This window comes from Heptranchias perlo, chromosome 6 (genome assembly GCF_035084215.1).
Source record: "Heptranchias perlo isolate sHepPer1 chromosome 6, sHepPer1.hap1, whole genome shotgun sequence".
Lineage (NCBI taxonomy): Eukaryota > Metazoa > Chordata > Chondrichthyes > Hexanchiformes > Hexanchidae > Heptranchias > Heptranchias perlo.
Genome location: NC_090330.1, coordinates 23,334,804 through 23,362,526, shown reverse-complemented (window position 1 = coordinate 23,362,526; position 27,723 = coordinate 23,334,804). Strand labels below are relative to the sequence as shown.

The 27,723-nt window shown below is 41.1% G+C and overlaps 1 protein-coding gene across 2 annotated transcripts in view; it reads right to left on the bottom strand.

Moving 5' to 3' along the window:
* Positions 1-27,384, bottom strand: part of dclk1a (doublecortin-like kinase 1a) — a 293,560-nt gene extending 266,176 nt beyond the window's left edge. For both annotated transcript variants that reach the window (XM_067985937.1, XM_067985938.1), the window contains exons 1-3: positions 27,215-27,384; positions 26,548-26,928; positions 18,113-18,459 (exon numbers count right to left, since the gene is read on the bottom strand). In XM_067985937.1, coding sequence (XP_067842038.1) covers positions 18,113-18,459; positions 26,548-26,917 — 717 coding nt within the window. In that variant the 5' untranslated portion in view covers positions 26,918-26,928; positions 27,215-27,384. The remainder of the gene's footprint in view (positions 1-18,112; positions 18,460-26,547; positions 26,929-27,214) is intronic.
* Between the last annotated feature and the right edge of the window lie 339 nt (positions 27,385-27,723).

Here is a 27,723-nt window from a genome sequence, read left to right as displayed (position 1 = left end):
AAAGGGAAGAGGTGTTTAAGGATGCGATTATTGTAGAGAAAAGGAGCCTGAGGTTATCCATGTCCTCCAGAATGATGTTGGTATAGTGGGTGCATTTGGCAGAGGATGGCAAGGCATGATAAAACTTCATATGATCTAGCCAGATCTAGCGAATGATGGCTAAACCAGTTGTGCACCAGGATTACTCAAGTTTGTGCTCCTCGATCTTAAGGAAGTGAAGATGGGAGCTGTATCGGGGAATCAACGGGGATGGAAGACAGTGGTGGTTTTACTGGGCATAAAGGCATTGAAGCTAGAGGTAAGAAAGTGATTGAGTCAATCAACAGCTGCAGAGGTGTCCTGACAAATGGAGCGCCAAAGGTTACGGAATTGGGGATTAGAGATTGCAGTTGTTAGCAATTTGGGGAAGAGTTATCTCTATGGATAGATGGTGAAAGAAGTGGGGTTGAAGGGAGATAGGGGGTAAAGGTGGTAGGGAATATGAGGAAGTGATCAGAGATACGCTTGTCAGTGATTGAGACCACAGGAGTAGAATGGCCACAAGAAATGGCAAAATTGCGGGGTTGGCCTTGAATATGGGTAGCAGGGTATATATGAAGGGTTGAGATTTAGAGATAACAGGAGAGCAGTGAATTCAGAGAATAGAGAGCAAAAAGAGTTGAGGTGGAGACTGAAATCATAGAGGATGAAGAAACATTTGGTACAGAGGCTGAGGGAAGAAAGAAGGAAGGACTGCACAGGGACAAAGTCAGCATGCAACTTGTGGGAGGTAGACGGCAAGGATCTTAAAGGAAAGGTGAGAGAAATGGAAGAAAATGAAGTGCTTGAAGGAGGAAGAGGTGTCGGAGGAGAAGCCAAGATGTGGGTTGGGGATAAAGGCTATTGCTACTGTGATTTAGCAGAGTAAGTCATGAAAAGTATAGCCAGGCTTTAGTAAGTAGGAAGGAATTGCCACCTGTGAGCCATGTTTCAGTCAATGCCAGGATGTCGATGCAATCATGCACAATAAGGTTGTAGATGAAAAGGTCTTTGTTCGCTCACTTGCAAATATTCTGAAGACAAATGTGAAGGAGTGGTGAATGCTGATAACAAGGAAGGCTAGGACCCTGCTGGCATAAGTCAGAAATGCTGGCTCAGCTCTGCAGATGGGCCACAATATTCTCCACCACCCCCCTCCCCCAACCAAATTGGCAAGCTGCCCTTCAATGCTGGAAACATGCGGGCAGCTCACCAGTCAAATTTAAATGAGGCCGAACTATCAAAGCTGTTTGGGCCCAGCGCTGGTGACTTTGGATGAGTGTTCTGATCACTCTTCCCACTGCCTGCCCGATATGCTCTACACGTCAAAATCACCCCCATTATCCCCAACTAGCACACCATGTGGGACAGTTGACTCGAGGCGAAGATGAGGTAGTTGGGATTGCTACTCATAGAAAGACAGAAGTGGCTGCCACGATAGGCCCAGGGGAGAATGTTGAGGGAGGTACAGAAGGAAGATGCCAGCTCACTCATGGGAGAGTTAAGCTGGGATGGCAGCAGGAGAGAAGATATGCAAAGGAGTAATAGAGCGTGGAGGAAGGGATTGGGTGTTAATATTGGAGATGAGGGAGATAAAAGATGGCATGACTGGGTGAGGGGATGAAAAAGGACAGCAAAGCCCAGAAAGGGCCGCAGAAAGGTAACAGGAGCAATGGGTTCAGGTCTGGAGCAGCGGCCAAGGTGCGTGTGCAAATGGACACAAATGAAGTCTAAGTTACAGAAGCATGATGCCTATTTATGACTTAAATAGTCCAGAAAATAGAGATGGAAGGCCGGGGGCAGCAGTGAAGTGATGTCTACTGGTAGATGCTGTGAGGAGGATCTTAGAGTAGCTATCTGGTCCACGAGGTCTGATTCAGAGATGAATAAGGGAATAGATGGATCCAGGAACCAACAGAGGTATCAGCTGAACAACTGTGGCATTGCCAGAGGTTGAACCCGGCAAGTCAAGTGAATTCAAGGGGCCAAGGTAGGAGTGATTCCAGCAGGAGCCAATGGAGATTGATCTAGGGACCAACGGAGGAGCGTAATGTAATCGGAGAGGAAACCCAGCTAGAGAAAGGTGAAGAGCTTTCCAGGAAACCAGAGGGATTGAGGAAGATGATTCAAGGAACAATTGTAGAGCAGCGTGAAGCACGTAGACCAAGAGCAATAACTGGAGTGAGGACAGGTTAGAACCAGCTCAGTGAAGAGTGATGGAGGGGATCCAAAGGCAGCATGGAGCAGGGCATGAACAAAAAAAAAGTGACCCACAATTCCATGCCATAATAGCCCAGAAATTGTTGGAGTAGCGCATCTCGCAGCGATTGTCATGAATTGGATTTTTAACCTCACACTTCAGATTGTATTATTTTTGTGCCGCAAATTGCTGGAAATACGAACTGATAATGGCGCGGTGACGTTAACGGTGAACCTGGGACCTCGTGAACCTCAGGCCCAATGGTCTATCTCCTTAACCAATGAAATTTAAGGATAGAGAAAGAAACAAAGCGAACGACAGAGAAGGAAATAGGGTGAATTAAGAGTTAAATTAGACACAGAAAGATAAATAAAGAGACGGAAAGAAAGAGAATGGATTGTGAGAGAGAGAGAAAAAAAGACAGAAAGACAAAGGAAGGAAAAAAAATTAAAAATTTTATTTAACCGCTCGGAACTATTTACCACCTGCAGGATTGATACTCCACAGTTTCATTGTTCCCTTTCTGGGCCTCCAAGGTTGAGTTGCATGTTAGGACCATAAATCATGTAATTAATTGGGTTTTTCGGTTTTGGCTAAGCTAACGGCAGAGCGGCCCATGTCGTCCAGCAATTTGTGGTGAATCGAAGCTCATGGCGTATCTTTTCTTCACCAGAAATCACTGGGTCTTTAAGCACTAATAATGGTGGGTGTCGTGAACTCGCCATTATTTTTCCAGCAATTTCTGGGTCAATAACTATTTACGTCATTTCCCTGCGGTTTCCACTGCTCTCCAACTGAATTTACAACAAAAAAATAGGAAAATCCCTAGTGAAATTTCAGGGCCAATGTATTTGAGCTATCACCTTGCCTTAGCAAAATCTCTTTTTTAAAAAATACACAGAAGAAATGTAGCTTCCATCAACACAACAACTTTATTATATAAGCATTCGGAGAAGCAGCACAGTAATCTGGCACATCAAACCACCGATGCCCAACACCTATAGTTGCCACCTGGCCAGTTTGTCTCTGTTCCAGCTGGGTTCTGAAATTGCTTTTGGCTGCTGGCAGACAGTTTTGGGCAGCAATACAATGGCATTTTTGTTTTCAATAATGTATGTTGAAGTCTTCAACGCATAATAAAAAATACAACTTTTATATTGTCAGTTAAAACTAGCAGTCAGCAACAATTTCAGAACCCTGCTAAGCAAGTTAAAAAAAACAGCAGGATATAAACCTTGATGGACACATGGAAGCTGTTCACTGGGACTATTGGATGTAGGTCCTGAATGGCAAAGGAGGACTAAAGGGGAGAAAAAAAGTGACAGGAAAAATAAATAAATAGATGTACTGAGCCATCAACCCATAATTTTTTTAGTAAGCCAGTTTAATTTATTTACACTAATTTTCTCAGGTTTCAATCAAAAGAAATCATGTCCTGATTCTGGTAAATCAATAATGCAGAAACAAACTCTGTTGACATAAAATATTTTCTTAGAAAAAGAATTCAAATTTATTTAATTTTAAAAGATTCATGCACAGAACCTTATTCTCCTGTACTTTTGAAAATGACTATGTTGTTGCAAACTGCACTTTCATATGTCAAAACATGCAGATTATTTTTCAATAATTTTATACCTCTGACATCAGATGCCAATTGATCACTTGCACTTGATTTATGACTCTTACTTCTATCAATGTTGATTTGGCTCCTTCACAAACTTGAGCTCAGTAACTCACATGCAATTTGCCCACTAATATCAATAGCACTCACTGTTTACACAAACATTGTAGAGAAATATTTTCAAAAAATGCTGAAGTAGACTGAATATTTTAATGGTTGATTTGGAAAAGGGTTACTAACGATGAAACATCCTCTTTATGGAAAAAGTAAATGAGATTTCCCACCTTGTTACTTTACTAATAAAGGAGATGCTGTGAAATGACTCAATTGTTAGCACAGCTGGAAAGGTACTGGAGTAGTATCATTTTCAGACTTGAACTAATAAACAGGCACATCTCAATATAATATCTGAACATCTTCTTTATCAAATATGACAAATCTCATTGCATTCTGGTGGGACAACAAATTTCAGGCTATTGTCACAACCCAAATCTCACCAGTTTCTTTTTAAAACACCTAAATGATGTACTACTTCCACTTGAATGGTATCAGCCAGTGAGTGGTAGCACTCTCGCCTCGGAGTCAGAAGGTTGTGGGTTCAAGTCCCACTCCAGAGACTTGAGCATAAAATCTAGGCTGACATTCCAGTGCAGTAATGAGGGAGTGCTACACTGTTGGAGGTGCAGTCTTTTGGATGAGACATTAAACAGAGTCCCCATCTGCCATCTCAGATGGATGTAAAAGATCCCATGGCATTATATCGAAGAAGAGATCTCCCCAGTGTCCTGGCCAATATTTTCCCTCAACCAACATTGAGAATCCTTAGGCTTAGGGACCCTAAAAGAATGCTGACATTACCCCTTGCTAAATAGCTCACGACCACTGTATTGCAACATGCTGAGAGTAGAACAATAGAACAATGTGCTTCATTCATTATAAAGTATCCTGTTATGTCCTAACAGTGCAGGTGACTTGATAAGATCAAGGGTCCGGTTGAGTTGTTTACTGGACATTGTGCAACTGGAACATTCTGTGGTTTGGAGATGATTGTCTTGTTGAGTTGTTTACTGGACATTGTGCAGCTGGAACAGGTTAATGATTACCTTGACCTTTAAGTGTTTTGAACTATGTAACCGGGGCGTGACTACCAGAATACTGCTTATGATTGGCCCTGATGATTGTCAGTTATGTTAGTGCTCTTGCAAAAACTGTATAAGAATGTAACCTTTTGACTGTAGTTTTGCCTTGCTCTGCTGGACCCGACGGACTCCGGTAGGAGTCACTGCCGATGCACTAGAGTAAAGCCCCGTGGAAAATAAAGATCTGTTTAATTCTGAAGGTGTGTTCGAGTCAGTGTTTGCTGAACCAGACTGAGGGAAAAGAATCCAGATCATCAACATCACTAAAACAGATTATCAGGTCATTAGCATATTGCTGTTTGTGGGTCCATGTGCGCAAATTGGCTGCCGTGTTTCCTACATTACAACGCAGACTACAGTTCAAAAGTATTTCATTGGCTGTAAAGCACTTTGGGATGTCCTGAGGTGATGAAAGGTGCTATATAAATCCAAGTCTTTCTTTCTTATATACGTGTATAACAATATACACAAGTTATGATATTCTTTTGTGTCAATTAAATAGATCTCAATATCCATGCTTGTCAAATCACAGTCTACAATGTCATTATTGGTTAAATAATATTATTCTATTGCAGGAATCGGCCCGATATCACTCTCATAATACTAAATATGGCAAGTTATGGTAAATCTGCATTTTTACAAAGAACACAATACTGTGGAATATATTCCAAAGCAGTAACACCTCTCGGAGGGGTTGTGACCTAAACAACAACAACAATTTGCAATTATATAGCACCTTTAATGTAGTAAAACGTCCCAAGGTGCTTCACAGGAGTGATTATCGAGCAAAATTGGACACCAAGCCACATCAGGAGATATCAGGACAGGTGACCAAAATCTTGGTCAAAGAGGTAGGTTTTAAAGGAGCGTCTTAAAGAGGAGAGAGAGGTAGAGAGGCGGAGTGGTTTAGGGAGGGAATTCCAGAGCTTAGGGCTTAAGCAGCCGAAAGCACGGCTGCCAATGGTGGAGCGATTAAAATCGGGGATGCGCAAGAGGCAAGAATTAGAGAAGCACAGAGATCTCGGAGGGTTGTAGGGCTGGTGGAGGTTACAGAGATAGGGAGGGGCGAGGCCATGGAGGGATTTGAAGCTACTTAGAGTCATAGAGTCATACAGCACGGATAGAGGCCCTTCGGCCCATCGTGTCCGCGCCGGCCATCAGCCCTGTCTACTCTAATCCCATATTCCAGCATTTGGTCCGTAGCCTTGTATGCTATGGCATTTCAAGTGCTCATCCAAATGTTTCTTGAATGTTGTGAGGGTTCCTGCCTCCACAACCCTTTCAGGCAGTGAGTTCCAGACTCCAACCACCCTCTGGGTGAAAAAGTTCTTTCTCAAATCCCCTCTAAACCTCCCGCCTTTTACCTTGAATCTATGTCCCCTTGTTATAGAACCCTCAACGAAGGGAAAAAGCTCCTTAGTATCCATCCTATCTGTGCCCCTCATAATTTTGTACACCTCAATCATGTCCCCCCTCAGCCTCCTCTGCTCCAAGGAAAACAAACCCAATCTTCCCAGTCTCTCATCATAGCTGAAGCGCTCCAGCCCTGGTAACATCCTGGTGAATCTCCTCTGCACCCTCTCCAAAGTGATCACATCCTTCCTGTAGTGTGGCGACCAGAACTGCACACAGTACTCCAGCTGTGGCCTAACCAGTGTTTTATACAGCTCCATCATAACCTCCTTGCTCTTATATTCTATGCCTCGGCTAATAAAGGCAAGTATCCCATATGCCTTCTTTACCACCTTATCTACCTGTTCCGCCGCCTTCAGGGATCTGTGAACTTGCACACCAAGATCCCTCTGACCCTCTGTCTTGCCTAGGGTCCTCCCATTCATTGTGTATTCCCTTGCCTTGTTAGTCCCTCCAAAGTGCATCACCTCGCACTTTTCCGGGTTAAATTCCATTTGCCACTGTTCCGCCCATCTGACCAACCCATCTATATCGTCCTGCAGACTGAGGCTATCCTCCTCGCTATTTACCACCCTACCAATCTTTGTATCATCAGCGAACTTACTGATCATACCTTTTACATTCATATCCAAGTCATTAATGTAGACCACAAACAGCAAGGGACCCAGCACCGATCCCTGTGGTACCCCACTGGCCACAGGCTTCCAGTCACAAAAACAACCTTCGACCATCACCCTCTGCCTTCTGCCACTAAGCCAGTTTTGTATCCAAAGTGCCAAGGCACCCTGGATTCCACGGGCTCGTACCTTCTTGACCAGTCTCCTGTGGGGGACTTTATCGAAGGCCTTACTGAAATCCATGTATACCACATCCACTGCGTTACCCTCATCCACACGCCTAGTCACCCCCTCTAAAGGTATAAGACTTAGCATAGCAGTCATCCAGTAAAGAACGTAAAAAGTGAATTCAACATTTAATACCTGAGAATTATTTTGTGGGGTAAGAATAAGGAGACAAGAGTATTGGGATTTGCTTTCATTGCCTAATAATCTAATTAAAGGTCACATTTGAAATTGCAACTCTAATTGATTATTTTTCAGTATTTGTGCTGTATCTTACAGTGAATACTGTAGAAAAAATGTTAAACTGTCCAAAGAAGATTTAATTAAACAATAATGGATGACTGCTTGCAATGGGCTGATAAATTAAAGATAGGTGGGTTTACCAAAGGAAAATACTTGTTCCTGTGGAGAATGTAGCATTCTAATTACACTTCGAAAACTGATTTGAGGATACCTCAGCAGGGTATTAGTGTGATTAGTTTGTGAGACAGACCCATTACAAAAATGTGCTTGTACAAATGATCTGAGTCTGAGTCAGTGAGGCAAGGTGACTTCTGGCAGAAAGGAATTGGGTGGAAAGCAGCAGCTGACCTCGAGAGTGGACCCCAAGGAAAGAAATCCAAGGAAACAAATTTAAACATAAAAGCAGGCACCCAAGGAAACTAATTTTAAGTGAAAACACATGATAAATTTAATGGATATTTTTAAGTTATCACAAACTTTACCTGATCAATAAAATGGTGGGCAACCCTAGGCAACTTGGCCACAGCACCATCAATTGGTAAAAGGCCTCCAACAATAGCATGACAGGCAGATAGGAGTTTCATATTATATTGAAGTGTTGATGTACATTCAATAGCTTTATGTAGGGACTTTGCATTATAAGTATTGACATAAGAAGCCTTTACTCAAGTAGTAAGGATAACATGGACATGAAGACTTTTAATTAAATTATTTACTCAAATGGTACCAGGGATGAGGGACTTCAGTTATGTGGAGAGACTGGAGAAGCTGGGGTCGTTCTTCTTAGAGCAGAGAAGGTTAAGAGGAGATTTGATAGAGGTGTTCAAAATCATAAATGATTTTGAACGAGTAAGTAAGTAGAAACTGTTTGTAGTGGCAGAAGGGTCGGTAACCAGAGGCAGATTTAAGGTGACTGGCAAAAGAACCAGAGGCAAGATGAGGAAAAAAAATTTTACGCCGAGAGTTACGATTTGGAATACACTGCCTGAAGGGGTGATGGAAGCAGATTCAATAATAACTTTCAAAAGGTCATTGGATATATACTCGAAGGAAAAAAATTTACAGGGCTATGGGGAAAGAGCAGGGGAATGGGACTAATTTGTTAGCTCTTTCAAAGGGCCAACACAGGCACGATAGGCCGAATGGCCTCCTTCTGTGCTGTAACATACTATGATATTGCGTGTACATGTGTTAACACAATACTGTAGATGACTTCACATTATTTTGTAAAGTAACATTTTTGAAGCCACCTCAACCTTTAGTCTGGTGATTTTATTGTTCTTCATAATCAAGTCTAAAAAGATTTAATTAAACTATTTCTACATTTTCAAAACATTTCGAAAAGATGCATTCACTTTATTAATAACTACAAATGACTGTAGAATCATATCCATGCTGCTACTGCCCCTTTTATTCCATGGGCTTCAATTTTGCTTGCAAGCCTATTATGTGGCACTTTATCAAACGCATTTTAAAAATCCATATACACATCAACCGCATTATCTTCATCAATCCTCTCTGATACCTCATCAAAAAACTCAATCAAGTTAGTTAAACATGACTTGCCTTTAACAAATCCGTGCTGGCTTTCCTTTATTAATCTACACTTGTAGAAGTGACTATTAATTTTGTCCCGGATTATCGTTTCTAAAAGCAAACCCCACCACCGAGGTTAAACTGACTGGCCTGTAGTTTCCGGGTTTATCCTTACACCCTTTTCTGAACAAGGATATAACATTTGCAATTCTCCAGTCCTCTGGCACCAACCGTGTATATAAGGAGGATTGGAATTGTGGCCAGCACCTCTGCAATTTCCATCCTTGCTTTTCTCAGCAACCTTGGATGCATCCCGGACCAGGTGACTTTAAGCACAGCCAGTCTTTCTAGTACCTCCCTTAGCCCATCCAGTATCTCAACTCCCTCCTCTTTTACTGTGACTTTGGCAGCATCTTCTTCCTTGGTTAAGACAGATACTCATTTAGTACCTCAGGCATTCTCTCTGCCTCCATGTGTAGATCTCCTTTTTGGTCCCTAATCGGCCCCACCCCTCCTCTTACTAACCGTTTACTATTTACATGTCTATAAAAAAACTTTTGGATTCCCTTTTATATTAGCCGCCAGTCTATTCTCAGTCTCTCTTTGCCCCTCTTATTTCCTTTTTCATTTCTCCGCTACTTTCTATATTCAGCCTGGTTCTCACCTGTATTATCAACCTGAAAGTTTTTATTATTTACAAAGTAAGATGTTTTCTAAGGAAATAATTTAAAGACTTAATTCAAAATTCTCATCCTGGGGTTTAAGTCCCTTCATGGCCTCGCCCTTTACTATCTCTGCAACCTCCTCCAGGCCTACAAACTCCCCTCCCTGAACTCTGTTCCTCTTACTCCACCCTCTTATGCATAGCTCCCTCCTTCGCCCCACCATCGGCAGTCATTACTTCAGCTGTCCATATCCCACTCTCTGGAATGTCCTCTGTGAACCTTTCTGCCTCTCCACTTCCCGCTCCTCCTTTATGACCCTTAAAATCCACCTCTTTACGAAGCTTCGATCACCCCTTCTAATCTCTCCTTCTTTGGTTCAGCATCCATTTTCCTTATCCATATGTGAAGCACTTTGGTACTTTTCTTTTACATTAAAAGGTGGTGGATCAATGCAAGTTGTTATTAATAACAAAGATCTCAGCGTACAGTAAATGCATCCTAATTACAGTATCTGAACATTTATACAAAAATGGTGCAAAGCCACTTTTCCAGCAATGAATAAACACTGTTAGACATCCTAAGCCAGCTGCCTTTAGCAATAAATTATCAAATTAGCTGTCATAGGCTGATCTGATGATGTAAACTGTAAATTCAGAGATTGCAATAAGAATTTTACAGCACAGAAGGAGGCCATTTGGCCCATCACACCTTTGACAGCTCTCTGAAAAAGCTATCCTCTTAGTTCCATTAGAACATAAGAAATAGGAGCAGGAGTAGGCCATACGACCCCTCGAGCCTGCTCCGCCATTCAATCAGATCATGGCTGATCTTCGACCTCAACTCCGCTTTCCTGCCCGAGCCCCATATCCCTTGATTCCCCTAGGGTCCAAAAATCTATCTATCTCAGCCTTGAATATACTCAACAACTGAGCATCCACAGCCCACTGGGGTAGAGAATTCCAAAGATTCACAACCCTCTGCGTGAAGAAATTCCTCCTTATCTCAGTCTTAACCTGTGACTATGCGCCCTAGTTCTAGACTCTCCAGCCAGGGAAAACAACCTCTCAGCATCTACCCTGTCAAGCCCCCTCATAATCTTATGTTTCAAAGAGATCACCTCTCATTCTTCTAATCTCCAGAGAGTATAGGCCCATTCTACTCAACCTCTCCTCAAAAGACAACCCTCTCATCCCAGGAATTAATCTAGTGAACCTTCGTTGCACCGCCTCTAAAGGCAAGTATATCCTTCCTTAGATAACGAGACCAAAGTTGTACACAGTACTCCACAGCCCTGTACAATTGTAGTAAGACTTCTTTACTCTTGTTCTCCAACCCCCTTGCAATAAAGGCCAACATGCCATTTGTTTTCCTAATTGCTTACTGTACCTACATGCTAACTTTTTGTGTTTCTTGTATAAGGACACCCAAGTCTCTCTGAACACCAACACTTACTACTTTCTCACCATTTAAAAAATACTCTTTTTCTATTCTTCATACCAAAGGGAATAACCTCACATTTCCCCACATTATACTCCATCTGCTACCTTCTTGCCCACTCACTTAACCTGTCTATATCCCTTTGCAGGCTCTGTGTCCTCTTCACAGCTTACTTTCCCACCTAGCTTTGTATCGTCAGCAAACTTGAATACATTACACTCGGTCCCTTCATCTAATATAGGTTGTAAATAGCTGAGACCCAAGCACCGAACCTTGTAGCACCCCACTTGTTTCAGCCTGCCAAACTGAAGATGATCGTTTAATCCTACTCTCTGTTTTCTGTCCGTTAACCAATCCTCTATCCATGCTAATATGTTACCCCCATCCCCATATCTTGCATAATAACCTTTTATGTGGCACCTTATCGAATGCCTTTTGAAAATCCAAATATACTACATCCACTGGTTCCCCTGCTAGTTACATCCTCAAAAAATTCTAATAAATTTGTCAAACACTATTTCCCTTTCATAAAACCATGTAGACTCTGCCTAATCATATTATGATGTTCTAAGTGCCCTGCTACCACTTCCTTAATTATGGATTCCAGCATTTTCCCAACCATTGATGTCAGGCTAACTGGCATGTAATTCCCTGTTTTCTCTCTCCCTCCTTTCTTGAATAGCGGAGTTACATTTGCTACCTTCCAATCCACTGGGACTGTTCTAGAATCTAGAGAATTTTGGAAGATCATAACCAATGTATCCACAATCTCTGCAGCCACCTCTTTTAGAACCCTTAGATGTAGCCCATTAGGTCCAGGGGATTTATCAGCTTTTAGTCCCATTAATTTCTCAAGTACTTTTTCCTCTACTGATATTAATTACTTTAAGTTCCTCACTTTCATTAGCCCCTTGGTTCCCCACTATTTCTGGTATGCTTTTTGTGTGTTTTCCATTGTGAAGACAGATATAAACTATTGGTTTAATGCATCTGCCATTTCCTGATTCCCCATTATAATTTCTCCTGTCTCAGCCTCTAAAGGACCAATGTTTACTTTTACTTTCTTCCTTTTTACATACTTGTAGAAGCTCTTACAATGAGTTTTCATATTTCTTGCTCGTTTACTTCCATATTCTATTTTCTCCCTTTTTATCAATTTTTTGGTTGTCCTTTGCTGGTTTCTGAAACTCTCCCAATCCTCAGGCTTACTACCCTTCTTGGTAATATTATAGGCCTCTTCTTTTAATCTAATACCCTTCTTAATCTTAACTTCTTTAGTTAGCCATGAATGGATCACTTTTCCCATGGAGTTTTTATTTCTCAATGGAATGTGTATTCGTTGAGAATACTGAAATATGTATTTACATGCTTGCCATTGTTTATCAACCATCATACTTTTTAATCTAATTTCCCAATCTTCCTTGGCCAGCTCGCCCTTCATACCTATGTAATTGGCTTTATTTAAGTTTAAGACTCTAGTTTCTGACTTAAGTACTTCACTCTCAAACTCAATGTGAAATTCTATCATATTATGATCACTTTTCCCCAGAGGATCCTTTACAGTGAGATTACTAATTAATCCTGCCTCATTACACAATACAAATTCTAAAATAGCCTGTTCCCTGGTTGGTTCCATGACGTACTGTTCTAGGAAACTGCCTCAAATGCATTCCATGACCTCATCCTCCAGACTACCATTGCCACTTTGATTTGCCCAGTCTATATGAAGATTAAAGTCCCCCACGATTACTGCATTACCTTTGTTATAAGCTCCTATTATTTCATGATTAATACCTTGTCCATTGGTATAGCTACTATGGTCTATAAACTACTTCCACCAGAGTTTTCTGCCCCTTGTTATATCTTATTTCCACCCATACTTATTCTACTTCCTGGTCTTCCGAGCCAAGATCCTTTCTCACCACTGTCCTTATGTCATCCTTTATTATCAGGGCTACCCTCCTCCTTTTCCATTCTGCCTGCCTTTTCGAAATGTCATGCACCCTGGAATATTTAGTTCCCAGCCTTGGTCACTTTGCAACCATGACTCTGTAATGGCTATTAGATCAAACCCATTTATCTCTATTTGTACAACTAATTTGTCTATTTTGTCACGAATGCTCCATGCATTCAGATAAAGAGCCTTTAGTTTTGACTTTTTAACCATTTTTTCCTGCTTTGACCTTATCTGCTGATGCACTATTATTGGTAAACTTTCTGTCCCTACCTGCCACATTCTGCTCTGTTGCCTTAACTTTTTTCATTATATTTCTAAATTTTCCCTCACCTGACCCCTCTCTCCCCCCCTTTTTAATTTAAAGCCCTATCTACTCAATTCGCCAGAACGCTGGTCCCAGCCTGGTTTAAGTGGAGCCCGTCCCAACGGAACAGCTCCTTCTTTCCCCAGTACTGGTGCCAGTGTCCCATGAATTGAAACCCATCTCCCACACCACACATTTAATTCTCTGATCTGTTTGTCCCTATGCCAATTTGCACGTGGCTCAGATAGTAATCCTGAGATTATTACCTTTGAGGTTCTGCTTATTAATTTAGACCCTAGCTCCTCAAACTGCCTCAGCAGAACATCATTCTTAGTTCTACCTATGTCATTGGTTCCTACATGGACCACGACAACTGGTTCTTCCCCCCCATTCTCCAAGTTCTTTTCCAGCCGCGAGATGTTCTTAACCCTTGCACTGGACAGGCAACACAGCTTTCGGGACCCTCGGTCGTGGCTGTCTATTCCTCTGACTATACTATCCCCTACCACTACCACATTCCCTCTCACTCCCCCCACTTGAATGGCCTCCTGTACCACGGTGTCGTGGTCAGTTTGCCTATCCTCCCTGCAGCCCTTGTTCCCATCCACACAGGTAGCAAGTACCTCGTACCTGTTGGACAAAGTCAAGGGCTGAGGCTCCTCCATCACTACATCCTGGGTCCACATACCAGCCTGACTTGCAGTCACATCCTCCTGTCCCTGATCACTGAACGAATCTAAACTACTACCTAACCTAAGGGGTGTGACTGCCTCCTGGGTCAAAGTGTCCAGGTAAGTCTCCCCCTCCCAGATGCATTGCAATGTCTGCAGCTCGGATTCCAACCCAACAACTCTAAGCTGACGTTCCTCGAGTTGCAGACACTTACTATAGATGTGGTTGCTCGGGATCTCACTGGTCTCTACAAACTCCCAAATGCTGCAGTTACAACACACCACCTGCACTGCCATCCCTATCTAACCTTTTTTTAAAAATGAAGTAGTTACGGTTTTTATTCAATTGATTCCCCTGCCCTTTCCTCATATCATTTAAATTTTGTTTTTCAAATATGAAACCACTTCCCTTTTAAAAGCTATTAGGATTTTGTTTCTGTCACTGTTTCTGGTAGGGCATTTAATATCCGATCAATCCTCTTTGTAAAAACAATTTCCTAACTTCTACCTTCATTCTTTTATTGATGATCTTACATTTAAAGTCTCTTTTACTGATTAGTTGACCAGTGGAAATATTCTTTTCCTATTAAAACCCTTCATAATTTCGAAAACCTCTATCAGATCTTCTCTTCATCTTCTGTTTTAATGAAAAGAGCCCCAGTTTCTCTCATCATTCCTCATAACTAAAGCCCCTTATTTTTGGTATCATCTCAGTAAATCTCTTCTACAAGTTCACCATGACCTTGACATCCTTCCTAAATGACGGCACCCAAAACTGGACATATTATTTTAAATTTGGCATAATGAATGTGTTGTATGGGTTTAACATTACGTCTTTGCTTTTGTATTCAATTCCCCATTTATTTGAACAGCGTATTCAACTTTTCCTCCCTCTTTAAAAGATTTCTGGGGGTGATTTTCACCTGCCAGCCATTGTTTCTCGCCTGAAAAATAGGATGCAGGCAGCTGCCCCATTGATACCTAAGTGCCGCCTGATGCAATTTTCAGGCAGGCCTGTAAACGAGCTAGCAGCACGCCGGACTGTTTCAGGCACAGAGCTGCTTAAATTAGCAAACTGGGGTCCTACACCGGTTGTAGGATCCCAGTTTGCAACTTTCAGGTACAAATTTAGCAAATCTTGTGCTGTGCATGTTCCGCCTATTTGTACCAGGTGGTTAGCGGCCTAAACAGCAATCTAGAAAAAGACCAAAGGTGACCTACAATCATGGGTGAATACTCATTTAGACAATGCAATCAATATAAAGTTATTTTGAGAAAAGAAAACCAAAATTAATTTAAAATAAGATGTTTATGCACTGGCAAAATCTAAAAAGAAATCTCATTATGACTTAATTAGCTAATACTTCAAACATCAGCATATTATATTTGTTGCTTCACGAAAAATAAATTATATATTCTTTGTAAAATATAACATTGAATTCCATTTATACCACGATCTTCAACACAATAAAAGCGATATCAAGAATGTTATGGTACTCTGCTACTGTGTGCTTATCAAAATAGCACAGGATATGAACACTATTTCTGTCAGTGTCACCTTGAGGTAGGTATACCACAAAATCTCATGACCTCCACGCATTATATCTGTGGGGAAAAATGTTCACGAACAAAAAATGTGGAATTTTGTTATTCCATGTTATGCACCTCTCATCATTATAAATTCTAGCACTGGATATTATTTTCTTGTGGTTTAATTAGTTTAAGTAGTACATCATGCAATTTTATACACAACAGTAATCTGTCCTAATTCAGCTGGCTTTACTTATAGGTAATTTAGTTTTTAAACTGTACAATACAAACATTATTTAAAATGAACATGAACCCAATTCCCTTTACTAAAAAAAATTCTATGGTATTAATTTTCTTCCATTCCCAAATACAGCTATTAATTTAAAGATGGATTACTGCTTGTACATGACTGTTCTTGGGAATTGAGGATATGCAGTTCAACCTGAAGGATGAAACAACAATTTGAGATGTCCAATTGCTTTGTTGAGCTCAATTCCTTGGCACAGTACAGTTAGTGGTCCACAATTATTATTCAATCACAGTTTTAACTAATGTTTGAACCATTACTTTGTGTTTTCTGGTGCTTTATAGCTTTCTGAAGTTTTGGACCCTTCTCAAACAGAAATAACTTGCCATTGCTGCCAACATGCTGAAGAGAGTAGACTAGTCGGCACTACAAGTTGTAGTATTTCAGGAGGATACCCTTAATTAGGTAAGACATAGCTCAATCAAATACAAACATACACCCTTCAACCAATCAAAACACTGTATTTTCAAACATAGTATCAAGAGTGCATAAAATTCAACCATGAACATGAATCAAGAACAACATGGGTAAGAGATGATTTAAATAGCATTCTTCCATTCATTTCTTAAAATGCAAGACATCTCTACTAACCATGATTTCTTGGAATCTTTTACTGATGACAATTTCTATGGGGACCTTTTGAGATATAGCTAATAAAATAATAAAATTGTCTGGTAGATTTCCTCCACTATTTGCATTTTGGAAGATGAGACCTACTACAACACATGTGCATTACTTTCCCGAGATTCGATAATTAACTCATCCAGTGAAATTTGTTAGCCGCACATTCTTCCACCTGCAATGCAATCACAAGACCCAACAGTACCAGCCTAATATTGTGATCTGACCATTACCAGTCTGATGAATGTAAAACTTCATCCTGCTTCAAATTATAAAATTATGGTATTATATGTTTTAATTTATAACTTAGTTCTTTTTGCTATGGATATTTACACACGAATAGTGGTAATCTTCAATCTCCTATATTTGTTATCCTTTTAATCTTCAGCCGACCAAGGGATTCCCTCTAAGGGAAGTGGATGCAGCTACAGTAGATGTGGCCACAATTTTTATGCTTAAAATATACATGTGGTACTGGACGTTCAGATTTCCCAATTATTCAAGATTGATACAAGCGTTAAGCGCACTCGTAGAAATTTATGTTTTCAGAAAAATACCTTAAGTCGGTGGTCTGATTTTTAAATATTGTCACTGGATTGGTAATGTAACCAATGCCCAAATGTGATTTATCCTGTGTAAAGATATCAACTCTGAAAGGCTCTATTTTTCCTTAGCAGGATAATGGAAGAACTGCTGTTGCTGGATGTCTTAACAGCATTAACTTCACTACCAACCATATCATAGTTTCTTTCTTCTAATATTATAAATAGACAAAGTTAATTCATTCCTATCATAGCAGTAATATTTTAAAATATTTATCATAGCATATTTGTCTAAAACCAGTTTCAGCAAATCTTTACAAGCAAACATTAGTACAACCACACAAACTGTGTATACTTGTTTGTGAGCTGGTATTACTTTTCCATCTTTGTTATTCTTCAATGTTACTTTGTCAAGTGAAACACATTAAGAATTATCTTTGAAGACATTTAAATCTTCTCTCTTACATAATATTATCACCCTATTGATGAATCAACTTTGCTCCAGATAACGCTGATCTGTATGCTTCTACTGCATTCCTATATATTTTTGGGTCTAAAAAATTAAACGTTTACGCCTATTTGTCAGTGAAATACCAAATCAGAAACAGCTAGACAAAAGTTTTAGCAAATTAGAAAATTATTTTCAATAGCAACCAAAAATTGCAACATTCAAAGATAACACTCCAAAAACCAAAATGCTGGGTCATACAGAAAGCCTCTACATAAATCAGAAATGGTGGTGAAAGAGAAGTCAGATTCACCACAGGTGAAATGTTAGCTAACGCTTTAAACTGATTGCATTGTTTATTGTCCAGCATAAAAACTACATTGTTAACAATTTTACAATGTTACTAGTTTGCTACATGCATCTGATTTAAACAATTGAAAATATCTTCTGACTTTGTTTGATGCTCTTAATAACAAGCAGATAACAAGGATCATCTTCATATATCATTTGATTTCATCCCATTCCCCTCTCCACTTAATCAGATATCTAGTTGAAGTATTAACATTATAACTCTTACTTTACTCAAAAGCATTAGTGTATAAAACAATAGCACTATACCTGTTTCCCATCCAGTGTGTACAAACGCTTAACTGCTCCTGAATCCAACTTGATAGCATCAGTGATATCTGTAAGAACCTGCTCAAATGAATGTGCGGTCTTCTTATTGAGGAGAATCCTAATAGCTTTCCTTGGCTTCACACCACTCCTGATGATGGTGACCAGCTTGGGTCGAATGAAGTCTTTGCTCTCTTTCGTCTCAGTAGGACCTGCTTTGGCACTACTGATAGATGTTGGCGTACGTCCAGCTGCAGTTGCCTTGACATTCACTGACCAGTTAGGGTTTACATTCTTTGTGTAGTCCACTTTCCGAAATGATTCAATAGATGCACAGACATAACTTTCCCCTATGGAATGACAATGATTGAATTCAATAGATGCCCAGACATTGCTCACTCTAATGGGATACAACTTAAATTATTTGTAGTGATAGCATTTCTACATTAAAATAACGTAGTTTTTATTATAAACCATGAAGTGTACTCCTAGGGATATTAATCAACCCTTAAACTTCAAACTTCTATTTCTCTCTTTTTCTCAAAATTTGCTCCCCTCCTGTCATGAAGGTACTCATCCATGCTGGGGCATGATTTCACCGACATTGGTAGCCCTTCAAACCTCACCCTGGTAGTGTTTCTTCATATGTGAGCCTTGACTGTGAACGGCATCCAGATATTTCCTTATCAGACATCCACATGGATATGCTAGTGTAATGGCTATGGTACTGACCTAACAGCCCTGAGGCCATCAGTTCAAACCCCACCATGGCAATTTAAGGGCTAGGACAAATGAGCAAAGTTGCCAGATTGTCATAAAAACCCAACTGATTCACTATTGTTTATCCAGAAAGAGAACTCTCCACCCCTACTATCGAATCAGGACAATCCCAGTCCAGTGAACCCTGTAAAGCCCTCCTCACTCACATTTGGAGACTGGTCCTCATGTTAGTAGCTGTCCCACGGATTAGTCAAACAACAGTCGGAAATAGTCGTATTCACCATCACCATCCCGGCCTTTTTAAAAGCTATTAGTCTTCTGCTTCTGTCACTGTTTCTGGTAGGGCATTCTATGTCCTATTAATACTCTTCGTAAAAAAATTTCCTAACTTCTACTTTCATTCTTTATTGATGTTCTTAAATTTATAGTCTCTGTTTACTGACTCATTGACCAGTGGAAGTATTTTTCCTATTAAAACTCTTCATAATTTTGAACATTTCTCTGTTTTGATGAAAAGAGCCCCAGTCATTCCTCATAACTAATACCTCTTATTTTTGGTACCATCTTGGTAAACCTCTTCTGCAAGCTCTCCATGGCCTTGATAGCTTTCCTAAAGTATGGCACCCAAAACTGAATATAATATTCTAAATTTGGCATAATTGATGTAATTGATGAGTTGTATGGGTTTATCATTACCCTTTTGCTTTTGTATTCAATTCCTCATTTATTAACAGCATTATCAACTTCTCCTATTTCTTTTAAAGATTTCTAGGGGTTATTTTCAACTACCAGCTGCTTGTTTCTCACCTGAAAAATGGTTTGCCAGCAGTTGAAAAGCAAGAGGAGGCAGCTCGACTGCCCCATTGACACTGAAGTGCTGCTTGATTCAATTTTCAGGCAGGCCTGTAAATGAGCAAGCAGCACCTGTTTCAGGTGCAAAGCTCCCTTAAATAGGCAAATCAAGGTCCGATGCTGGCTAAAGGACCCTGTTTGCAATTTTCAGGTACAAATGGGCAAATCTTGAACTATGCATACTCCGTCCATTTGTACCAGGCGGTTAGTGGCCTAACCAGCAGTCTTTAAAATGACCACTGGTGACCACTCAATAAAAAGCGCAGAAATCTTTAGGGGGAGAATTAGAGGGGGGCCAGGAGGAGCAGGAGTACTACTCTTGGTTCCACAAAAATAGTATGGCCCACTGCCGGCAAAGGCTCGACCTGCTCAGAGATCAGCTCCCCCTCCCCAGCCAGCTCATAGATCAGCTCCCCCACCCAACTCAACGTGGTTTCCAGCCCACCCGCAACTGGTGAGCTGCAGCAGGGCAAACATTTGGCACCCGCAGCTCACCACCAGCATCGGGAGGCCTGAACCCGAAAATGATTCAGTCCTCCCGATGCCAGCTCCACTTACTTTATGCCCGTTTTGAGCGGAAATCAAATTTCCCCTCCCCACCCGTGTATCTGAACCTCTTTGCTCCTTTTAATCATGTGGTGCATAGTTCCTCCATACTCCTCCTTATTCTTCCTCCCAATATGTATCAACTCACGTTTCGCTACAATAAATTTAATCTGACATGTCTGCCCAGCCTACTAACCTATCTATGTCCTTCTGAAATTGCATACATTCCTCTTCACAGTTAACCATGCTCCATATCTTTGTGTTGTTAGTATTGTGCCCCCTACACCCAAGTCTAAATCATTTAAGATCAATGGTCCCAAAACTGACCTGTGGGGAGACCACCATTTACATCCTTACAAACTGAAAAAATCCACAAACATCACAAAACATTGTATATGTGACCATGTTTAGCTGAACTGGCAATGTTCGTTGTAAATATTAAGACTAATACCTCAGTTTTGGGATATTTGCAAACAGAACTTTAAGATTATGCTGGAAAATGTATAATACTCACCTTTTCCATCCTTTCCCATAATTAAAATAAGAACATAAGAAATAGGAGCAGGAGTAGGCCATAGAGCCTCTCGAGCCTGCTTCACCATTCAATAAGATTAAGGTTGAACTTCGAACTCAACTCCACTTTCCCACCCGATCCCCATAGAGTCTAAAAATCTATCAATCTCAGTTTTGAATATACTCATCGACTGAGCATCCACAGCCTCCGTGGTAGAGAATTCCAAATATTCATGATCCTCTGAGTGAAGAAACTCCTCCTCATCTCGGTCCTAAATATCCGACCCCTTATCCTGAGACTATGTCCCCTCGTACTATACTGTCCAGCCAGGGGAAACATCCTCTCAGTATCTACCCTGTCAAGCTGCCTTAGAATCTTATATGTTTCAATGAGATCACCTCTCATTCTTCTAAATTCCAGCGAGTATAGGCCCATCTTCCAGGAATCAACCTAGTGAACCTTTGTTGCACCGCCTCTAAAGCAAATATATCCTTTCTTAGATAAGGAGATCAAAACTGCATACAGTACTCCAGGTGTGATCTCACCAAAGCCCTGTACAATTGCAGCAAGACTTCCTTACTCTCATACTCCAAACCCCTTGCAATAAAGGCCAACTTACCATTTACCCTCCTAATTGTTTGCTGTACCTGCATGTTAACTTTATGTGTTTCGTATACAAGGACACCCAAATGCCTCTGAACACCAACATTTAATAGTGTCTCACCATTGAAAAAATATTCAGTTTGTCTATTTTTCCTACCAAAGCGAACAACCTCACATTTCCCCACATTATACTCCATCTGCCACCTTCTTGCCCAATCACTTAATCTGTCACTATCCCTTTGCAGACTTTGTGTCTTCCACACAGCTTACTTTCCCACCTAGCTTTGTGTCATCAGCAAACGTGGATACATTACACTCGGTCCCATGAGAATTTAACAAGTATAAGTATTTGTCTCTTTTCCAACATTTACAGATAATGGTCTTTATATTTCCTTTTGTTTAGGATGATTTAGGTACTCTCTCCTACTCTAAACTAGAAATGTCCTTTCTTGAATAGTTGTTCATGCTGTTCCTCTCAAATGTTGCTTCTCTCCCAGGAATACTCTTTTATTTCATTACTACTTGAAGGAAAGGCATTTGACAAACTTTCACATTGAAGGTTATTAGTTAAGCTCAAAGCTATGGGAATTAACGATAAAGCTTGAGAATGGATAAGAAATTGGCTGAGGGGTAGAAAGAACAGTAATAGTTAGAGAAGTAATATCAGGATGGGGATTGGACTGATGTATTTAAGGGCTTGATGTATCTAATTTGTATCAATAACTTGGAATCAGAAACCCGAAACAAATTGGTCAAATCTGCAGATATCAAACTAGAAGGGGCAGTGAAATTGGAGGAGACACTCAGAAATTACAGACTGTGTTAGACAAGTATATGGGAGGAACAATGGCAAATGAAATGTAATTAGTACCATACATCAGATGGAAAATAGTGATGAATGGTGTTGAAATAGATAAGGATGAAGTTAAAAGAGACAGAGGAGCCTCAGTAGACTCAAGGGAGGGTGATTTTAAACCCCAAGAATGGATGGTGTCGTCGACAGTGCTATCAAGCGGCACTTACTCACCAATAACCTGCTCACCGATGCTCAGTTTGGGTTCCGCCAGGACCACTCGGCTCCAGACCTCATTACAGCCTTGGTCCAAACATGGACAAAAGAGCTGAATTCCAGAGGTGAGGTGAGAGTGACTGCCCTTGACATCAAGGCAGCATTTGACCGAGTGTGGCACCAAGGAGCCCTAGTAAAATTGAAGTCAATGGGAATCAGGGGGAAAACTCTCCAGTGGCTGGAGTCATACCTAGCACAAAGGAAGATGGTAGTGGTTGTTGGAGGCCAATCATCTCAGCCCCAGGGCATTGCTGCAGGAGTTCCTCAGGGCAGTGTCCTAGGCCCAACCATCTTCAGCTGCTTCATCAATGACCTTCCCTCCATCATAAGGTCAGAAATGGGGATGTTCGCTGATGACTGCACAGTGTTCAGTTCCATTCGCAACCCCTCAGATAATGAAGCAGTCCGAGCCCGCATGCAGCAAGACCTGGACAACATCCAGGCTTGGGCTCATAAGTGGCAAGTAACATTCGCGCCAGATAAGTGCCAGGCAATGACCATCTCCAACAAGAGAAAGTCTAACCACCTCCCCTTGACATTCAACGGCATTACCATCGCCGAATCCCCCACCATCAACATCCTTGGGGTCACCATTGACCAGAAACTGAACTGGACCAGCCATATAAATACTGTGGCTACGAGAGCAGGTCAGAGGCTGGGTGTTCTGCGGCGAGTGACTCACCTCCTGACTCCCCAAAGCCTTTCCACCATCTACAAGGCACAAGTCAGGAGTGTGATGGAATACTCTCCACTTGCCTGGATGAGTGCAGCTCCAACAACACTCAAGAAGCTCGACACCATCCAAGATAAAGCAGCCCGCTTGATTGGCACCCCATCCATCACCCTAAACATTCACTCCCTTCACCACCGGCGCACTGTGGCTGCAGTGTGTACCATCCACAGGATGCACTGCAGCAACTCGCCAAGGCTTCTTCGACAGCACCTCCCAAACCCGCGACCTCTACCACCTAGAAGGACAAGAGCAGCAGGCACATGGGAACAACACCACCTGCACGTTCCCCTCCAAGTCACACACCATCCCGACTTGGAAATATATCGCCGTTCCTTCATAGTCGCTGGGTCAAAATCCTGGAACTCCCTTCCTAACAGCACTGTGGGAGAACCGTCACCACACGGACTGCAGCGGTTCAAGAAGGCGGCTCACCACCACCTTCTCGAGGGCAATTAGGGATGGGCAATAAATGCTGGCCTTGCCAGCGACGCCCACATCCCGTGAACGAATAAAAAAAAAAGGATGGGTTGGGGGCAGGTGGGAGTTGAAAATAGTTGGTTTTTTGGGTCGCGACCGCGAAATTTTCGGACTTTGCATTTCCAGTGGGAAGCCTGTACTTTTACGTGCCGACATTACACCCAGAAATAAAGCCGGGTTGCGGTCGCAACCCAAAAAACAACTATTTTCAACACCCACCTGCCCCCAACCCATCCATTCTTGGGGTTTAAAATCACCCCCAATATCTAACTTGTCCAACCAATACAGAGCAGCAATCAACAAGACTAATAGAACTATGCAGCCAAGTATCATCCTGATTTGTGAGCACCCTGAAAAGTGCTCTGGTTGGACAGTACCTTAAGTACTCTGTACAATTCTGGTTGCCAAGACACAAGGAAGACATTCAAGCGCTGTAGGCAACGCAGAGAAGAGTTGTCCAGCTGATCCCTAACTTCAAAGATCTGAGTTACAACAAAAGATTGGAGAAACTTGGGCTTTTCAGCCTGGAAACCAAACATATGAAAAGTGATCTTATAAAGGTAATTAAAATAGTTAATAGAATGGAAAAGGTAAAGTCAGAACATTAATTTAAATTTAGAGTGGGACAAAGGGCGCACTTAAGTAAATTTAGGACCCATAGCAGGATGTTCTTGTTCACACAAAGAATGATCAACACAAGCAGTGGTCTTCCAGATAGAGTAATGCAGAAAAATCCTTTAAGAAACAATTGGATACTGCACTAATGGAATTTGAGGCTCTTTTTGGATGAATGAATTAAGTTGGGCAAATGGCTTCCTCGTTCATATTTACTTTCTAACTGTCAACCTTTTCTTAAGAGTGCTCCTCAGTGAAGCGCAGGTTCTCTACATACCACCACAACCCAGTGGATTAAACGTTTTCGTTGGTTATTCGATATTATACAATTAGATGCACTCCGGTTTTTAAAATAAAAAATGACATCTCAACAAAAAAAAACAATCTTCGCTTTGCATTTCCCCGAGGACCAAGGGGGGAACCGAGACCCCAACTAAAACCAAAATGGCGCGAATTTCCTTGGTTACGAGTGTTCTGTCGGGGTGATTTGACATACATACTTTCCGATCACTATAGGGCGGGAGCTCGGGATGGTCATCTCTCGTTTTGTGATGGATATTTATTCATCGATAAGCTTTCGTTACTAAATCACTTTTACCGCAGCACAGCACCAACAGTCGCCCATAGCAACCGCATCCCCCGGTGTACTAATATTCAGAGTCCGGGTTAAAGGTAAGGCGCTGAGATGGATCCTCTGCATTTAGGGTTGAACAGTTATATGTAGCATTTATACATATATTATATATATATATATAGACACACGCTTTTACTGATCTAAGTAAAAGGAAATATCCATTTCCAAAAATGAATCTTTTATACAAGTATCTTTCGGTTAAACCGTTAAGGCCCTTTAAATTGTTACCACTCAATTGCTCCGTCATCATTAGAAATTGAAAGCCAATGATTCAAAATGGCGATATTCTATAATTTAAAAAATAGCTTGGCAGATGATTTACCTAAAATGAATTCACTGAAATATGAATCTTTAGCAAAGCAAAGCAGGAGTATGGGGGTGTGGAGTGTGTCTGGGTGACAGGCGCCACTTGCAGAGCAGTCGCTCTTGTGTTATACATCTCGACAATTAGTTGTACTCTCAATATAATGTCACCAGCAATTAACCATCTAATTCAATTATGACTATTGCAAATATGTTTTCAATTTGGTGAATTTGGTTCATCACAATAAGAAATGAAAATTGTGGCCACAAACACCTTTCAAAAGGATTAAAGGATGCAGGCTGACTCCACCCAGATATCCTCTTTGTGTGTGTCATTGCAGATATTCCGTACATCCCTATCTCTCCTATATAATCTTAATTTTATTTACCAACAACCCTTCTATAGAATCAAAAGTATATATATAATGTGTATTATTTTCTCTGTCTCTATATATATATATATATAGCTACCAATGGGAGCTGCGAAAATCACATCGCCGGCAGATAACATATGTTGCATCTCCCTTAATTTAGTTATAATCACCGCAGTTTAAAAGGACTGTACTGAAATGGCCCCCTTGTGCTGTTTTCTAGTTTATGATGTTTTCAGTCTTTTAAACATTCAGTCAAAATGACAATGTTCTTACGTTACTGTTTTGATCATAACAATATCAATTGGGGGGTTTTTAATATTCTCTACGGATAAATACCATATCAGCCATTCAAATACTTAATTTAGCAACAGTTCACCCCTCTATTTTCTGAGGTGAACTCGCAATAGGAAATAAATCTTGGTGTGAAGATTTAGAAATTATCATTAAATTTCCTTAATTATAACAAAAGGCTGATTGTGCATATGATGGAGTTTCCACTGACTTCTTCCTCCAGCTCGTAGAGAAGTTACTTGTTTTTGGGGAACCTACAGACAAGAAACGTCCCTGTGCTGAGAAACATAGGAATTTGAATTGTAAGCCATTTCATGATCATAATGAATGTTGGCGTTTTTCTCTCTCTCCCTCCCAAGAATGGTTTATAGAAAAGGACCATTTCCATTTGGTCTAATTCAAAAAAGTGAAACAAATCCTATTTGGCGTTTTTCAACAAGACATTTTACTGTTTTAATTCACATCAGTTTAAGAAGTCACAAGAATCGGTTATTTTTTTTTAAGTTGAGTGTGGAGGACTTTTGCCTTTTTTGTTTGAAGGGGGTGCGGCACATCCTATCCTGAAATATCCACCTGCTCATTCACACCAGCTGCTTGTAGATGCTACTCTGCAGCCCAGTGTAGCCACCGATGGCACGGGCTTTATAAACGCACTAAATGTCCATTTTTTGGGGGTTGTTATTGTTTGGTTTGATTTCAATACACACCTGCCACTAGCTCTTCGAGACTGTTGATTTTCCTGAAGCCATCAATGCTGTAGAGGACCCTGACTCCCTGGGGCAGATTGACGTTATCGGAGAGAGTCCGGGTCAGGTCGGCCAGCAGCGCCTCGAAGGAGCGGAAACGGTCCTGGGACACTGCATACACGATGCCCTTAAAGTAGCGGTCCCCGTTGCGGTAAAAACGTACTTTCTTGGCTTTTTTCTCCGAGCTGAGAGCCTGCAGGGTGCGGGTCCGATAGAAGCTGCAGTGGGCGCTGTGTGTGGGGCTGGGTAAGCCGTTCAGCCGGGACGCTCTGCCGTATCTCATTCCCTTGTCTCGTTCATCAAAATGTTCAAACTCTAAATCTCTATCCATGTTGAGTTGATCTATAATTTTTTTTTTAAAAAGACAAATAAATTCCGCTTTAGAACTTATTTCTAGTCCACCAAACCGAGGTTGGTTTGCAACAAAGGGAAATCACTATTAAAAGCCCACACGTAACTCAATCCAGCCCTGTCAGCATCAAATATGAAAAATGATAACGTTCATTTCAAAATCGTCAATTAGAAAAATATTTATTGAGCAATGCACCTTTGATGATATCATTTGGTCTTGTTTACACCCACTGCTCTAAAGTGGATTAGATTGCACGAAATGTAATATAATACATACCAATATCTGTAGGTGAACGTGGATCCCGAGACGCTTTTATTTCCAGGAGATTTTCTTCCTAATGTTTTTTTTTGGTGTGGATGGAAGAAGCAGAGGGAGAGATGCTGAATGCCTTTGTTGTGTCTCCGGACCTCTCAATGTCTATTCTGTGTGTGTGATGTGTATGTGTGTTAGAGAGGGGGAGACGAGGCTGCAGCTGCCGGTTTCTGCTGTTAACTGTGATTTGCATTGGCCCGTCCCTCATTTAAATTCATCCTTCACACCAGTCACACACTCGCTTAATTCTCCCCAGAGAAACTGTTAACGGGTTGAAAATACACGTACCTTGGCCGGCTCATCACATCAACGTCCGGTTCGTGAACATACCAGTTAATCAAAGTTGTTTAATTTGTACAAGATAAAGATTCTGGTCAGCAATAATACTGTTTTGTCTACAGTTAATATAAAGGGATGGGCCAGAGCAGGAGGTGCAGAATATTGAAGTGCTGCAAAAAGTGAACTGCACCATT